The 16,901-nt window shown below is 36.7% G+C and overlaps 3 protein-coding genes across 9 annotated transcripts in view; all 3 read left to right on the top strand.

Annotated features, from left to right (window-relative positions):
• Positions 1 to 1,456: 1,456 nt before the first annotated feature.
• Positions 1,457 to 4,376, top strand: LOC127258310 (uncharacterized). Of its 2 annotated transcripts, XM_051285108.1 has the most exons (5): positions 1,457 to 2,300; positions 2,390 to 2,530; positions 2,672 to 2,923; positions 3,009 to 3,187; positions 4,239 to 4,376. In XM_051285108.1, the coding sequence occupies exons 1-4, from the start codon at positions 1,548 to 1,550 to the stop codon at positions 3,117 to 3,119; spliced, it is 1,257 nt and encodes a 418-aa protein (XP_051141065.1). In that variant the 5' UTR covers positions 1,457 to 1,547; the 3' UTR covers positions 3,120 to 3,187; positions 4,239 to 4,376. The 2 variants fall into 2 exon arrangements, with proteins under 2 accessions (XP_051141065.1, XP_051141064.1); XM_051285107.1 differs by having other exon boundaries at positions 2,390 to 2,923.
• LOC127258495 (uncharacterized) lies at positions 4,112 to 5,870 on the top strand. The gene is made up of 2 exons (XM_051285346.1): positions 4,112 to 4,873; positions 4,992 to 5,870. Exons 1-2 carry the CDS (start codon positions 4,112 to 4,114, stop codon positions 5,649 to 5,651), a joined length of 1,422 nt encoding a protein of 473 aa, XP_051141303.1. The 3' UTR covers positions 5,652 to 5,870.
• Positions 5,871 to 6,527: 657 nt separating this feature from the next.
• The window catches only part of LOC127257913 (beta-amylase), a 30,330-nt gene continuing 19,956 nt past the window's right edge, over positions 6,528 to 16,901 (top strand). For 5 of the 6 annotated variants that reach the window (XM_051284487.1, XM_051284490.1, XM_051284489.1 and 2 more), the window contains exons 1-4: positions 6,528 to 7,174; positions 7,458 to 7,529; positions 7,750 to 8,148; positions 8,215 to 8,379. In XM_051284487.1, the coding sequence (XP_051140444.1) occupies positions 6,836 to 7,174; positions 7,458 to 7,529; positions 7,750 to 8,148; positions 8,215 to 8,379 (975 nt within the window). In that variant the 5' untranslated portion in view covers positions 6,528 to 6,835. Of the gene's footprint in view, positions 7,180 to 7,457; positions 7,530 to 7,749; positions 8,149 to 8,214; positions 8,380 to 16,901 lie in introns of all 6 variants that reach the window. The other variant, XM_051284491.1, reaches the window with a different exon arrangement.

The following is a 16,901-nucleotide window of genomic DNA, read 5'->3' as shown; positions in this document are numbered from 1 at the left end:
TCCACGGTCGGCTCCACGTCCACGACTCATTCCACGTCCACGACTAAATCCACGTCCACTGCCTTGTCCGCGACCTCGTCCGCGGTAGAATCTAGGCATATTATTCAAACACTGAGTCGTATTCACTTCAGAGAATGGACTTGCACAAGTTGGTCTCGATTCATGATTTTTCAATAATAATTCGTTATTCTGTTCAGCAACAAGGAGACAAGTAATAAGATCACAATATTTATTAAAACCCCTTTTCTTGATAATGTTGCTGTAAAACTATATTAAAGACATGAAACGCGGTGAACGCATTTTCCAACATATCTCTATCAGTAATATTTTCTCCACAAAATCTTAACTGGGACGTGATTTTGAACATCGTAGAATTATAATCGGCAACTATTTAAAAATATTGCAAATGCAAGTGTTGCCATGCGTGTTTCTCTTTTGGCAATATGACAAATTTCAGGTGTCCAAACCGATCTTTCAAATTTGTCCATAATTCAAATGGATCTTTCACCATTAAATATTCAGGGCTTCGTCAATATAATAACGCAAGAAAATCATTGCCTTTGCACGTTGTTGATTTGTGCATTCATTTTCACTAATTATTGTTTTCGAAAGCCCCATGGATTCGAGGTGCATTTAGACATCCATTACCCACGGCATATAATTATTTTCGGTAATTGCCAGTGGGGGAAATTCAAACTTTGCTATATTAGACATTGTTAAAAGAAAATAAATACTTACCAAAAATTCTGCAACCTTCCGAATAATACAACAAAAACAACAACAAAAAAATACACTATCTTTTATGTGCACTTCCTCGGCAAAGCCTTGTGCTGATTAACGTGTTATAAAATATAACAAATATATATAATTATATAAGATAAAATATATATATATATATGTGTGTATGGTGTATAAAATATATGATATGTAATATATATAGTATATGTATATGTATAGATGTACATATGTTAGTTTGTATTTATTTTAGAGAGAGGAATAGATAGATAGTGAGATTGATTTGAGAGAGAGAGAGTAGAGTAATTCATATATCATTAGTTCAATTTACAAAATGTCTTTAAATAGGCTTTAAAAAATGTGATTACTCATCACACATTAGCCACTTGGCATTATTACATAAAATGTATACAACTTATACATTAATAAAATGACACCTAATAAATGAATAAATAAATCATAACAGTGTAAATTTTTTATAGATTTTTAAACTAGTGTGATACGATAGTGGTGAGAAAAAAAAAACCTTATAAAAATAAGAAATTTATTTTGCATTATGGATTATGGATGATCTTAAGAAAAATGCAAATGGAAAAAAAACAAGAGTACCTAATCTGAATGTATGTAGTGGTTCAGGCAGGACTTATTTTCGTTTGGACAGTACTGACTGCACATGGCTGCCGCCTTAAACGTCGTCGTTGAAAAAAAAAAAACAAAAAAACGTCGTCGTTGAGATGTTAGTTTCACTGCATCAAATAAAAACCAACCTACAAAGCTAGGATTGATCTGTCTGTGTGTTTGAGATAGACGGAATGGCGCTTCGGAGAACCGGGACTTCCTGCACATCGCGCCTCCGCAAGGTTGAGGTCCGGGACTGTGCCCTAGTCGTGTCGGCCGTCCTCTCGGCCACCCTCCTCCTCTACATACACCTTCTCGACCTCCACCAACAGACGACCATTTCTTCTCCTGCTCCTCCATCGGGGCCATTGCCCCTCCATCACCTCCTCTTTTCCATCGCGTCTTCTTCTGCATCCATTCATTCCCGCGCCTCATACATCCGCGTTTGGCACGCTCCAATTTCTCGACTCAACACCACTTTCCTCTTCCTGGATCGTCCGCCGCCTCAGCCTCAGCCGGCAGCCTCTCTCCCTCCCATCATCATCTCTCCGAACGCCTCGTCGCGTCACATCGGCCACCGCATCGCTCGAGTCGTTAGAGATGCTGTTGCCCTTGACGTTCCAGGGATTTACTGGTACGTTTTTGGTGACGACGATACCTTGTTATTTACTGAGAATATAGCGAGGATCTTGTCCAAGTATGATCACAATCAGTGGTATTACATTGGGTGTAATTCCGAGAGCTATGAACAGAATGACAAATTCTATTTCGATATGGCGTTCGGCGGTGGCGGGTACGCCATTAGTGCCCCTCTAGCTAGGGTTTTGGCACAGGTTCTTGACTCTTGCCTAAACAGGAATGCCCATTTGTATGGAAGTGATGCTCGGATTTTCTCTTGCTTAGCTGAGCTTGGCGTCCAATTGACAGTTGAACAAGGATTCCATCAGGTCCGAGCCATTTTATTTTATTTTATGTTATCTGTTAATAAATAAAATGATTGAACTTGTAGTAAAGTGTAATATTGGGTAATTTATAGGTTGATGTTCGGGGAAATCTTCATGGATTGTTGTCTGCACATCCATTATCACTCATGGCATCACTGCATCATATAGATGCTGTAGATCCCATCTTCTCTTTCATGAGCAGGACTGAGTCTTTAGAACATCTTTTCAAAGCTGTGAGTCTTGATCCTGCCAGAATTTTCCAACAGACAGTTTGCTATGATGCAAACAGTTTGATAACCGTATCTGCATCTTGGGGTTATGCTGTTGAAATATATGAAGGAAATCAACATCTTCCTGAACTTCTTTCCTTTCAGAGATCTTTTAGGCCATGGAAAAGAGGGAAAAATGTGGCCTCTAGCCGGTTTATGTTTAACATGAGGGAGTACCCGAATGATCCATGCAAAAGACCTGTCGTTTTCTTTCTGCATTCTGCAGTTAGAGATACAGATGGGGTATGGACCAATTACACTAGACATGAGGCTAGAAATTGTACTAGAGCCAAAGTTATTGAGAAATTTAAAGTAGTTCGTGTTTTCTCGCCTGTTGTAAGATTTGATATGGAACAGGTACTACTGGTGCTTTCCTTCAATATATTCAACCTGTTGTTGGAGCAAATTCTTGTTTCTCATGGCTATTTTCTTTCTATGCTAGATGAAGGCACCCCGTCGTCATTGCTGTGTTATTTCATCATCTTCAGATGAAGACATAACCATCCAAATAAGGAATTGTGGGATTTTTGAACTAATTGCCATGAGGGGATAAATGTGGTATTTCCTTCTTAGTGATATACTGGAACTATAGTTGACACGTGAAGCTTTCTTTTAGTCCAGGTACATTGTTGAATTTAGGTTTTGAAAAGTTTGCTGAGTTAAGTTTTGCACAGTCTCAACGGTGTGTACAAAGTTTGCTGAGTGAAGTTCTGCAGTCTCAATAGTTTATACCTTTGCATTCACCAGTTTTCTTTTCACTCATAACAGGCGTCTCTTGGCCTCATAAATTGTGGCTTTATATATTTCTTGCACCTGTCAATGTATTTTATCTAGTTGGTTGGTGTGGAATGGATGGACAATACCGTGCGCTGCTTGGCTTTTTTTTTTTTTTTTTACCTGGATGAGACTTCTGATGGCTTTCATTGTGGTGTTATGATGGTTGTAGTTAATTGTAGATTAAATATTCCTGTTCCATTGTTTCAAATGCTGGCATATTCTTGCAATGTACTCAATGCTATTTTTCTCAATTCTTTATTTCTAAAATATGGTTTTGGTTTTGGTTTTGGTTTGGATAATAATGAGGTGGACTGTTAGTTGAAGAATATCATCTAATTATTGAGAACTTCCTATGGAAACCATTTTTTTTTTATAAATGAATAAATTTAGAGATTCGATTAACATAAAATGATTGTTTGAATAATTCTAGCATAGAGCATTGTAGTTATTGTTGTTTTTTACTTTGGATATACTTTTCAGCATCTACTTTAAGTAGCATCTGGGAAATGGCTCATGACATCATGTGCCCTGGAGTACAATCTAAGTTAATATATATTTTTACTGAAACCCTCCCTTGATTTTTGTTCCCATGTTCATTTAGCTGATAGCCAAAGCATTTGACTTTCTATGTTCTTGCTGTATGTGACGTAGATTATTCTGTTTATTCTATTTGCATGCATATATATAGGGGAAGTAAAACTTTCACTTGTTTTGACCGACTAGAGAGTGGAATAGAGTTTTCCTTTTCTCTTCACAGGGAAACATAAAATGCAATTTCTACAATTGAAGCATCACTCGCTTAGTCGCTTCACAATTTTTATAGTCATTTCTTCTGTTCTATGCATCTCATATCTACTCACCTCAATTTTCATCTTTCCAAACATAAAATCTGCAGATTTATCAGCTTCATCGAATGCTTTATCTTCAAAAACTTCACTTGCACATATTGTCTTTGGCATTGCTTCCAGTGAGAAGTCTTGGGGGACTAGAAAAGATTATGTTAGGCTGTGGTGGAGGCCCAAAGAAATGAGGGGCTGTGTGTTCTTGGACACATATCCACCTTATGCAAAGATGGATCAGGCGGAATTCCCTCCTGTTTGCCTCTCAGGAGACACATCCCATTTCCGTTACACCTATAGGAATGGCCTCCGGTCAGCCATACGGATAGCCCGTGTTGTGTCAGAGACAGTTTGGTTGAACTATACTAATGTGAGGTGGTTTGTGTTTGGGGATGATGACACCATTTTCTTTCCTGAGAATTTGGTGAAGATGCTGTGTAAGTATGACCATGGCCTTTGGTATTACATTGGCGCTAATTCGGAGAGTGTTGTTCAGAACAAGATCCATTCTTACGGAATGGCATTTGGAGGGGCTGGTTTTGCTATAAGCTATCCTCTGGCAAGGGTATTAGCTAAGGTTTTGGATTCTTGTCTGCATAGGTATCCTCATTTGTATGGAAGCGATGCCAGGATTCAGGCCTGTTTGGCAGAGCTTGGAGTTGGGTTGACCCATGAGCCTGGATTTCATCAGGTATCTCACTCGTCAGCTTTTTAAAATTTTGTGTATTCTGAAGTCTGTATTGTATAACATTATTCAGTTATTTGTGGCTCTTTGGGATTGCGTGATGATGTAACAAACATTGGATCAGATGGATATTCGAGGGAGTATGCACGGTTTCTTGGCTTCCCACCCGCTGCAGCCATTGGTTTCACTCCACCATCTGGAAGCATTGGATCCAGTTTTCCCCCAAATGACACCACTTGAGGCACTGCAGCATTTATTCGGAGCTGTAAGGATTGATTCTGAGAGGGTAGTGCAGCAGACAGTGTGCTATGATCGGTGGTTTTCTTGGACTGTTTCAGTGTCTTGGGGTTATGCAGTTGAGATCTTTCCCCACCACATGTTCTTGCTGGATGTGCTGCGTGTACAGGAAACATATGGCCCTTGGAGAGAAGGAGGTGGCATTAATGATGTATATGCAGTGGACACAGTGGGATATGACCCTGATCGATGCCGTAGGCCAGCGGTTTTCTTCATGCATAAGGTGATGTATTCTTCTTCTTCTTCTTCTTCTTCTTCTTCAGGAATAATGAGCAGTTACAGAGCGATGGGTGAGGATAACTGTACAGTGGACAGTGTATCGCCAAGGAAGCTAAAGGAGATCAGAGTATACTCTGAGAAGAAGGAGAATGAGTTTGAAGGTGGTGGTGGAAGGAGAAGAGAGTGCTGTGATGTGTTGGGGTCTTCTTCTGGGGATGTGATGGAAGTCGCTATAAGGGAATGTGGCCACCAAGAGTTGATACGTTAATTAATTAATTATTATTGTTATTATTATTGGAAAAAGCTAAGGAATTAAAGCAGCTTAGTTAGTTAGTTAGTTAGTTGGTTTAGGTTAGGACCCGACACTGCACTGCACAACACAACACAACACAGGGAAGCAGGCAGGCATGGTTTCCAATTATGCGTTTTGCATTCTAATTATATGTATGTATAATTACAATATGAATAATCAATCCATCTCTATGTATATATCTGTAGTTTGTATGGATGAATGGAATGAATGTATTCACAACAGCGAGAGAGACAGAGAGAGAGAGAGACAGAGAGAGGGAGGGATTGAAGGCATTACTACCCTGTAGGCTACGCTATGCCACTTTTTTATGCGTGATTGGTTTTGGTTGGTTAGTTTAGTTGGTTTCAAGTAGGTATTTTACAATAGAATACATATACATACATGGCCGCCAATCGCCATTCATGTCAATCAACTTTGAGGTTTTCCAAATGCATATGTAATGCCTGCTGGTCGGTCAATCGGTACAACTATTCCTACTCCAATTTACATTACTCAATCACTGTATGTATGTATACATATTCAAACGCAGCAGCTGGTGGATGTTCTGGAAAGAAGAATAAGTGGAATCCTCACCTTGTCTGTCAATCATTTCCATCCATCCATCCATATCTCATCTCATCTCATCTTCTAAATTTTCTATTAACACTGATGAAACTAATTAATAGTTATTGAGATTGGTGCTATCTTTTATATATGATATGAAAAAGCGGTATGTGGCATAGAATGAAATTGTCTTTGTCCAGTCCCTCGTCCCTCGTCCTTGTTTTTACTTTACTTTACCCAGAAAACGCCATTTAATTTCCTTCCTTCCATAGTCTTCCTCTCTGATTCCATGGCCGCCGCACAAAAGCAGATTTTTTCTCCGTTTTTTTTTTTGTTCCTTGTATAAACAAATTATTAATACCCTTAGGTCCAGATATTTTCTCCTATCTTCTTCTTCTGCTGCTGCTGTTCCTATCTATCTATCCTATCTATGTATCTCTATAAAGTAATATTGGCATAGCATGCATGATCAATAATCAATTCAAGCCCATTACTCTATCAATAAGAAGCAGAATGAGAAGAGTTGTTTCCTAGCTAATTTACTAATACATATTAATTATATATATATATATATATATTTCCCATTAGATTATATTATGAATATGATTATGGGTACTGCAGCTGCTGTGGGATTATCGCCTCATCATCATCATCATCATCGTCATAGCAGATTACTAATGATAGCAGAAGCATTCGATCAACAAATACCACAACTGTCGATGCTACCGAATATTTTTACTAAGAAGAAAAGCAGCGGTGGAGGAGGAGGAGCAGGAAGAGGACTCAAATTCAAAAGCAAGCTAACTAGGTTTAATGGGTGCATCCACACGGGATTGAGAAGGCTCCTAAAAGCCCCTCCTTGTGCTAATGCTGCTACTCCTCTCACTACCACTACACAAGAAGATGCTTCTTCTTCTCCTACTCCTATTGATCAGGTAAGGTAAGGTAATGTAAGGTAATTAAGTTAAGGTAAGGTAGCATTATATATATATATATATATATACATATATGTAATCCTCAATTCTATTGTAATTTTTCATTCTATTACATTCAATTCCATCAACATTAATTAATTAATTAATGGTTGGGGCCACAGCCACCTTAATTTGCCTCTCGGTGGACTGTGTGTTCATGATCATATCCAATTAAACTAAGGCTATATCTATATAATATACTACTATTAACTAATTCACTCCTCTCTCTTTCTTTCTTTCTCAGAGAATAATACCCTCCTCCAAGTCCCGCAAAGGGCCCCTTGCAAACTATGTACCGCTCTTCGTTATGCTTCAGGTACGTACGTATGTATATGTATGATATATAAAAATAAAAAAACAGTAAAAAGAAAAATGTATGATATGTACGTGTGTACTGTGCTGCTGTGTAGTCTTGTCTACTCTAGTGTAGTACTCCTATTAGTATTCTGTTTTCTTTCTGCTCAAATTAATCAATTAATTCTACTATTACTGTATATTTTAGTAAATGAAACGGACATATATATATATATATATAGTTGGGAGTGGTTAGCGGAGAGAATGAATTCGTGGAGGCGGACAAGCAGAGGCTGGAGAAGCAAGTGGAGATGCTGAAGCAGGCGGGAGTGGACGGGGTGATGGTGGACGTGTGGTGGGGGATCGTTGAGGCGGAAGCTCCTAGGCACTACGACTGGTGTGCTTACAGGAACTTGTTCCACCTGCTCCAAAAGAAAGGCCTCAGGATACAAGCAATTATGTCATTCCACCAGTGCGGCGGCAACATTGGGGACGCAGTCTACATTCCCATCCCGCGCTGGGTAAAGGTTCATCCAGATCCACATATTTTCTACACCGACAGGTCCGGGAACACAAACCCCGAATACCTCTCCCTTGGCGTCGACAACCTGCCTCTCTTCCACGGCCGGACACCTCTTCAGGTATTATTTATTTACATATATCTGCCAATTGCAAGTGAATGACGATGTATGCACCATTAATTGTAGATGTACAGCGACTACATGCAAAGCTTCAGGGAGAAGATGGCAGATTTTTTGGAGGACGGGACAATCATAGACATTCAAGTCGGGTTAGGTCCAGCAGGGGAGCTCCGCTACCCATCCTACCCAGAAACACAGGGATGGATATTCCCAGGAATTGGAGAATTCCAGGTGAGTCATGAATCTAGATTGTTGCTTCTTTTCTTCTGTTGTTATTGGATTTATTCGATAATACTGAATTGAATTGAATTGAACTATCTTTGAGAGTGGTCAAATGGAATGCGCTCTCGAGAATGCCGGTTCGACATTGAAGTCAAGTATGAAATAACATATAGAAAGTGAAGATGAAGTGTAAAATAATATATAGGAAGTGAAAACGTAAGTGTGAAATAACAAGCACAAAGTAAAGATATGGCACTACTTAGTTGAACAAATGAATTAATCATAACTAATAGGATGTTTCGTAAAAAGTCTTTCTAAGAACTTTAAGTTTATTGAATAGCTTCTGCTTGACATTACATTAGCTAATTTCATTATTGTCCCAAAAAGCTAATTTTTAAAATGTTATATTCTATTTTTCATACTAATTTTTTCATTTATATTTATCTTATATACGGTCCTTACAAATTAATTCATTCTCTTGCACAAATATAATATTTTTTTTATTACATTATTTATTAATTATTTGAACATATATTTTTTTCTAAAAACTTATAAATTTAAAATAATTTAAATAATTTCTTTGTATGTCAATAATTTATTTATTTTTTATGTCAATGATTTTATTTGTAAAATTTTTAAATTTTTTAAAATAAAGGCAATATAAAATATATTAATTTGTCTACAAAATATTTAAAAAATAGCAAAGCTCAAATATTTTAGTAAAACTTTCATAATTTTCAGTAATTAATAATAAAATTCTAAAAAATCTTATACATTAAAAAATTCAACTAAATATTTTATAAATAAATTATAAAATATTCTTAATTGTCAATTTTACGTATAAATAACTAATTTTATCAAATACTTAAGCATAAACAACTAATCTATTCAACTAGTAAGATCAGCTATAACAACTAACTGTTAATCAAATCAGTTTGAATAGTAAAAAGTTGAATTTGAATATTTGTTTGATATGATATAAATAGATGTTAGATGTGATGTGTTGAATGTAAAATAAATTTGTAATATAATATAAAAAATGAAAAGTAATTGTTTGATGGGTGCTCTACTTTGTTCTATCTTAAAGGGTGGAAGAAATGTGTGGGTGCTCTACTTTGTTCATGTGATATTTTTGGAAGAAAAAAGAGTCTTAATAGTAAAAACTTGCGGTAAGAACACAACCTATATATTTTTGTAGAAACTAGTGTAGGTTTGTTCACATTATTTCTAAGTGTCACAATTTTTCATAAATATTATTTAAAAAATATAATATATATAAATATTAATACAATATATAATATATATACATTTTATTTGCTCATAAGAGTCAATTTTTCAATGTAAAATATTATTTTTTATATTGCAGACAATTCCTCGTATCTTATGTAAAAAATAAATTTATAAAAAGAAAAACATAAAAGTAAACAAACTCTATATTGTCTTTTAATAATTATTTGAAAATTATATTTTCAAATTAGGAGTATATAAAATATTCTAAATTCAAATTTATTTAAATTTTAGCCACTTTTAATGAAGAGATTTTACTTCTTATTTGTAAATTTAAGTCGAAGCTTTTCAATGACATTTTTTTTTATTCAAATTTTAAGTCACATATTTTTTAAAAATGACACTTCTTAATTTATAGATATAATTCTTACTTTCAGAGAAAAATAGAGGGTGAGATAATAGGGTGTGTTTTCCTACAATTTCCGATAAATACATTTTTCCGAAAAAAAACTTAATATATTACACACTCATTATTTTTATATTACTTATACAATTTTCTATACCTCACGTAAAAAAATATATCTTCAAACAATTTCACTAAATAAACACACTCATATTAATACTTTCATTTAAAGAAAACACATATATGATAGAAGGTCACTTTGTGTGAAATAAACAGAAAACTTTGAGTATCTTTTCTCCATAGTTATGGAAAATATGTTGTTTATAAATAAGTATTCTCTCAATCTTTTATGTGCTCGAGTTTTTGCCTAAACTTCAAATGTTACTTTTTTTTTACCTTTGTACGGATGTCGTGTAACCCGAGTGATGCGAACTTGCCAAGGATGATAGTTCGGATCGAATTTCACAAGAATAAGTAACAATAATATAGGTAGATTTTGGTAGCATAAGGATGGATGAATAAATTTATATATATATATATTAATGAAGATAATCTAGACTCTCTTGAATTGAGAAATAGTCGGGAAGGCAACACGAGAGATCAAGCTCACGCTTCACAATTCTCTAAACAAACCGATAATAAAAGGTAAGACAAGAATAGTTCCAGTACTATTGAAGATGCCACGACTTGTTTCAAATCACTCGAAACAACTCGATTCAGGGGGGTATGAAGATATAACCGAATTACTCAATATTACACTTCAAACAATGTACAAAAATTGCTCTTAGAAAAACAGTTTATAAAATATCTTTGTTTAAAAATGAATCCTTACAATGTAATGATGGAACCTTTTATAGAGCATGAGAATTAAAACAAGAAATTGCACTCTTAAAGGAAATAAATCATATAGATTCTAATAGCATTATTATAGTATTATTGACCCATAATCAATGGCAATCCTTTGATTCTCGGCAATCCCATTATCTATAGAATTCCTTCGATTAGGGGATATTGATTACCGGGATCCCTTTAATTAGGGGTAGTGATTTATAGGAGGTCCAATGCCTTGTAAACTGCTACTGGCCTTATAGTCCTTAGGACTTGTGGTCCAATTCTAAAAGAATGCATACTTATTTTCATCCCCGGTGTAGAGTTCAGCCGTTGCATCCATTTGAAGTTGGCACATTTTATAATTGCCAATTGAAATTTATAGGCTCGGCTCCTAGTGATTGGTCTTTGAGGAATTATAATTGAGTCCGATTCCATCATGATGGCCACATCATCCCTCTCTCTTGAAAAGGTTGATCCGTCACCTGCATCAAAACGGAGATAAGTTAGCAACATTAAATGTAGCTTAGGCATTATGCTCACATGGGAGGTCTAGTTTGTAGGCATTATCGTTGATGCATGCAACGACTTGAAAAGGACCATCGTCTTGTGGGGACAACTTAGACTTGCGTTGTGTGGAGCCACACCCAATCACTGAGTTGGAAGACAATCTTCTTGCGGTGACGGTTAATAGCTTTGGCATTCTGCGCGTTGGTTGTGTCAATTTCTTTTTGTACTGTCTTATGAAGCTCCTGAATCTTTTGTGCCCAATCCCTGAAATTAACATTTTGTTGCTCACTACATGGTAGTGGCAATAGGTCAATCGGAGAAAGAGGATTGAAGCCATACATTACCTCAAAAGGGACATGTTAGTAGCACTATGAATAGCACGATTATATGCAGACTCAACATGAGGAAGACAACTTTCCCAACTACACAAATTCTTTTTAATAATACACCTAAGGAGGGTGCCTAGGGTGCGATTTGTTACTTCAGTTTGACCATCTATTTGTGGGTGATATGAGGTAGAAAAGAGAAGTTTCGTCCCCAATTTTCCCCAAAATTTTTTCCAAAAAAAGCTCAAGAATTTAATGTCGCTATCAGATACAATCGTACGGGGAATTTCATGCATTCTAACTACTTCTTTGAAAAACAAATTAGCAATATGCATTGCGTCATTCGTCTTATTGCACGGAATAAAGTGGGATATTTTTTAAAAACTATCAACAACGACCATGATAGAGTGCTTACCCCCTTTGTACGAGGTAACCCCAAAATGAAGTCCATACTCAAATCTACTCAAGATGTGTCGGGTGTAGGCAGTATATAAACCATGTGGTAGTAGTGTGGATTTGGCTTGTCTATATGTAATGCAACGTGTAATTTGTTGTTCCACGTCCGTGCGTATGCCTGGCCAATAAAATTTTTCCTACACCCTATGAGTCCACCTTTATGGACTCCATGAGTTAAAATAGTTCGAATAGAACCTTGTTGAATACACAATCGGTCAGCCTTATACAAATAGTCCTCGTGCAAATAGAAATTCTTAAACCCAACGTTGACACACTTATTGAAATGTTAGAAAAATTTGTATCCTTTTCATACAAGGATTTTACATGTGAAAACCCGAGCAATTGATAAGTCAAAACAGTAAGAATGTGAGTGCGCCTAGAGAGTGCATCAACTATGACATTATCCTTTCCCTTCTTATATTTTATCACATAGGGGAATGTATCATTATCAACAAAAGCAATCCATCTAGCATGTCTTTTATTTAATTTAGCTTGAGTTTTTATATGCTTAAGGGAGTCGTGATCTGAGTAGATAACAAATTCCTTTGGCAAAAGATAATGTTTCCATACCTGAAGTGCACGAACCAAGACATATAACACCTTGCCGTAAGTTGGGTAGTTCAAGGCTGCGCCACCTAGCTTTTCGCTAAAGTATGCAATTGGTTGGCGATTCTGCATTAGAACGGCTCCAATGCCCACACTTGAAGTGTCACATTCAAGTTCAAATGTTACTTCAAAGTTAGGGTGTTTAAGAATTGGAGCATGAGCTAACAAATATTTCAGTTGTTGAAAGCTTCTTGTTGCGCTTCTCCCCAACTAAACGATCCATCCTTGCGAATAACAGTAGTGAGAAGGCTGCAATAGTGCTGAAATCACGAATAAACCTTCGATAGAACCCCGCCAAGCTATGGAAACTACAAATTTCACGAACAGTAGTAGCCAGACCATTCCTAGATGGCCCTGATCTTCTCCTTATCGAATTGTATTCCCTGTGCGCTAACAACATAACAAAGGAATAGACAACAGAAACACAAAATGCACATTTGTCAATATTTGCATATAGTTTGTTCTGCCGTAATAAGGTGAATACTTCTCTCGCATGATCAGTGTGTGCAGGCGAATCCTTACTATAGATCAAGATGTCATAAAAGTAAACAACTACAAACTTTCCTATGCAAGATTTAAGAACATGATTCATCAATCTCATAAAGGTACTGGGGGAATTAGTTAAGCTAAAAGGCATGACAGTCCACTTATACAGTCCTACCTTAGTTTTGAAAGCAGCTTTCCACTCATCTCCTTCTCTCATTCTTATCTAATGGTAACCACTTTTAAGATCAATTTTTGTAAAAAGAGTTGCACCCTGAAGTTCATCAAACATATCATCTAATCTAGGAATAGGATGTCTATACTTAATGGTAATCGCATTTATTGCTCTAACAAGTCTTGAACTTGCCTTTGGATCTGTTTGGTCTCATATGGGTTGGCTATATATGCTGGCCGATTAGGTAATTGAGCGCTAGGTACAAAATCAATTTGATGTTCAATACCACTGAATGGGGGCAACTCGTTTGGTAGTTCGTTAGGTAATACATTAGCAAATTCCCGCAAAAGAGTTTAAAACTCTAGAGGCACGTTAGATTGCAAATCATGAGCCGTAAGGCAACGAAACTTACACAGAAAAATGTGATTCCTATCACTCTCATTCTCTCCAATGGGTCTAATATCCTTTCGAGTGAGAAATATGGTCGGGTCAATGTCCTGCCCATTCGGGAAAGGGTATCTTTGGTAGGTACTCCTTTACTTTTCTCTTGTTTTTCTGAGGAGATCACTCACGGCACTTGCAATGGGGCAGTTATGTCTACCTCTTGTACGGGGCTTTGAGTTCCCGCTGATTTTGAGAGATTCTTCATAGTCATTATTTCTTAAACATGGTTCCTTTGTATCACTTCCTGATCCGTATGGGCTTCTTGCGGAGTGAGGGGAGTCAAAGTGATATTTTTGCCCTCATGTGTGAGAGAAAAAGTATTCTCCCTCTAAAAGTAAGTGACACTGCGATTGAATTGCCTAGGCCGTCCAAGTAGTATGTGGCAAGTCTGTATTGCCACAACTTGTTTATTTACCCGTAGTTCTCCATTATTGGTCAGCCATTGTAATCGATAGGGTCGCGGATGGGGCCTAGTGACAAGGCTCAAAGTTTTGACCAATGTCTTACTAATCACATTGGTGTAGCTTCCGTTATCAATTATCATGCTGCAAATCTTGCCTCCGGTTTTGCAACAACAGTGGAAAATATTCTCCCTTTGCATTTGAGATGGTTCCTCGTTTTGAAATGTACTAAGAGACCGCAGAGTTACCACTGTGATTTTGGAATATTCGTCGTCTTCTGCAATAGTCATTTCCTTATATTCAAGCATTTTCTCACAGCCTACATCTTCATCATCGGTGACGACTTCACAAGTATCCGTCAAGATCATAACCTTCTTGTTCGATCACTCAGAGGCATAGTGTCCTTTCCCTTGGCACCGAAAACAAGTAATTTCACAATTTCGGGGATTCTTGCCATGGACATGTTCCTTTTGGGGGTTTCACGTAAAGTACCCGCATGCACAATACCTTTTTCTTTGTAATCATTAGAAAATTTATTGACATAAGTAGTGGGAATACCTCGAGGTCAATAGTTTGTGTGGGCCGGGGAGGTGATCAGTTGCAAAAATCAGTTTGCCCTTTTGCTTACGTTGTTTCTCTAATAAAATTGCATGTTGGAGCAATTCCGACAAGTCAACATAAGGTTGTAGCTCCAGAGTATTCCTCAAATGGTTGATTCTACTTATGAATTGGGCCATGGTTGCTTCAGGGACCTCTACAATATCAGCTCGTATGAGGGCTATCTCAAGCTCTTTGTAATATTCATCTACACTCCTATTACCTTGAGACATTTTTTGAATTTGTTCGTGCAGCTTCCTCATGCTCCAGGATGGCACGAATCGTTTTCTCATAGCCATCCCATGTGGTGATTCGGGCATTCCCTTCTTGCCTTCGTTTCGTACTCTGTTGTTCCCACCAATTAAGGGTATAATCGGTGAACTTCATTACAGTAATCGTGAGCAATCTCGAACCTAACTCGATCTTTCTCTCCCAATCAAGATAAACATCCGGGTCAGAACTTCCATTGAAAGAAGGGATGCTAATCTTCAAGTTCCTCGTAGGATCTTGATTTCGGTTGTCTCTATTTGGAGGGGGTGGCTTCATTCTTTATCAAAATTTTTAGAAAAGTCTTCCGTATATAGGATTTTGCCTTGCAGACCGACTAGCGTCGGGGGCGGGTTGGACCTGCTGACGCTCAATTGTCAATTTCCAAATAGATTGAGCAAGATCAACCAACATCAAGTGTATAGTGTCCGTCTCGTCAGAAAATTGCTTCGTAAATCGTGCTTCCAATGTTTTGATAGTGCTGCAATTTGAGGATTAGGGCACTCGTATGGGCGTCCTTTACCTTCCATCAAAGAAAAATGTAAAAATAACAAGGGTAATTTCTTCACACAGGTTTCTTCTCTCTTGAATCGTGTTCTCCGGTATCTAATAATCTCGCCACAAACACTCTTTCACTCCACCTATGTTTCACTCACTCAAATAAAACTGACAACGACCCAATGCAATTCTCAAATCAAGAAACTTGAAGTAAAAATCACAAGTAATAAGACCTTTAGATAATCGAATAGAAAGATGAGAAATATTAAAAAATTTCAATCACAAGTAATAAGACCTTTAGATAATCGAATAGAAAAAATAGAAAGATTAGAAACTTTAATTTTTCAGATTTGTTTTTTTTTTTTTTTTGAGATTTTTTTTCTTATTTTTTTTTTGGCATTTTTTTTTCTTCAAATTAGAATCGTGATAACAACTTTTTTTATTATATCAACTTGCTCTGATACCACATGATGCGAACTTGCTAAGGATGACGGTTCGGATCAAATTTCACGTTAATAAGTAATAATAATATATGGCAGATTTTGGTAGCACAAGGGATTGATGGATATATTTATATATATCTATATTAATGAAGATAAGTTGGAATCTCTTGAATTGGGAGGTAGTCGGGAAGCCAACACGAGAGCCTTACAATCATCTAAACAAACCTACAATATAAGGTAAGGCAAAAATAGTTTCAGTACTATTCGAGGGGCCACAATTTGTTTCAAATTACTCGAAACAACTCAATTTGGGGATACGAAGATATAACCGAATCACCCAAGATTACACTTCAAATAATGCACAAGAATCGCTCTTGAAATAAAAACCAGTTTATAAAATATCTTTATTGAAAAATTAATTCTTACAATGATAATCATGAGACCTTTTATAAAGGACCCATGAGAATTAAAACAAGAAAGTGCACTCCTAAAGAAAATAAATCATATAGATTCTAATAAGCAATATTATAGTATTATTGACCCATAATCGAAGACAATCCCTTAATTCTTGGCAATCCCATGATCGATGGAATTCCTTCAAGTAGGGGATATTGATTTCTGGGATCCCTTCAATTAAAGGTAGTGATTTATGGGAGGTGCAATGCTTTGTAAAGTCCTCCTAGCCTTATGGTCCTTGGGACTTGTGGTCCAATTCTAGAAGAATGCATGACTTGCTTTCAACCTCCGTGTAGAGTTCAGCCGTGGCATTCATTTGAAGTTTGGCACATTTTGCAATTGTCAATTGAAATTAATGGGCTCGGCTCCTAGTGATTAGTCCAGAAAAAATTATGATTGAGTTCGATTCCG

The sequence above is a fragment of the Andrographis paniculata genome, unplaced genomic scaffold (assembly GCF_009805555.1).
Source record: "Andrographis paniculata isolate CXL003 unplaced genomic scaffold, ASM980555v1 Contig59END, whole genome shotgun sequence".
Taxonomy (NCBI): domain Eukaryota; kingdom Viridiplantae; phylum Streptophyta; class Magnoliopsida; order Lamiales; family Acanthaceae; genus Andrographis; species Andrographis paniculata.
The sequence above is the reverse complement of the archived record's forward strand: the minus strand, read 5'-3'. Positions and strand labels throughout refer to the sequence as shown.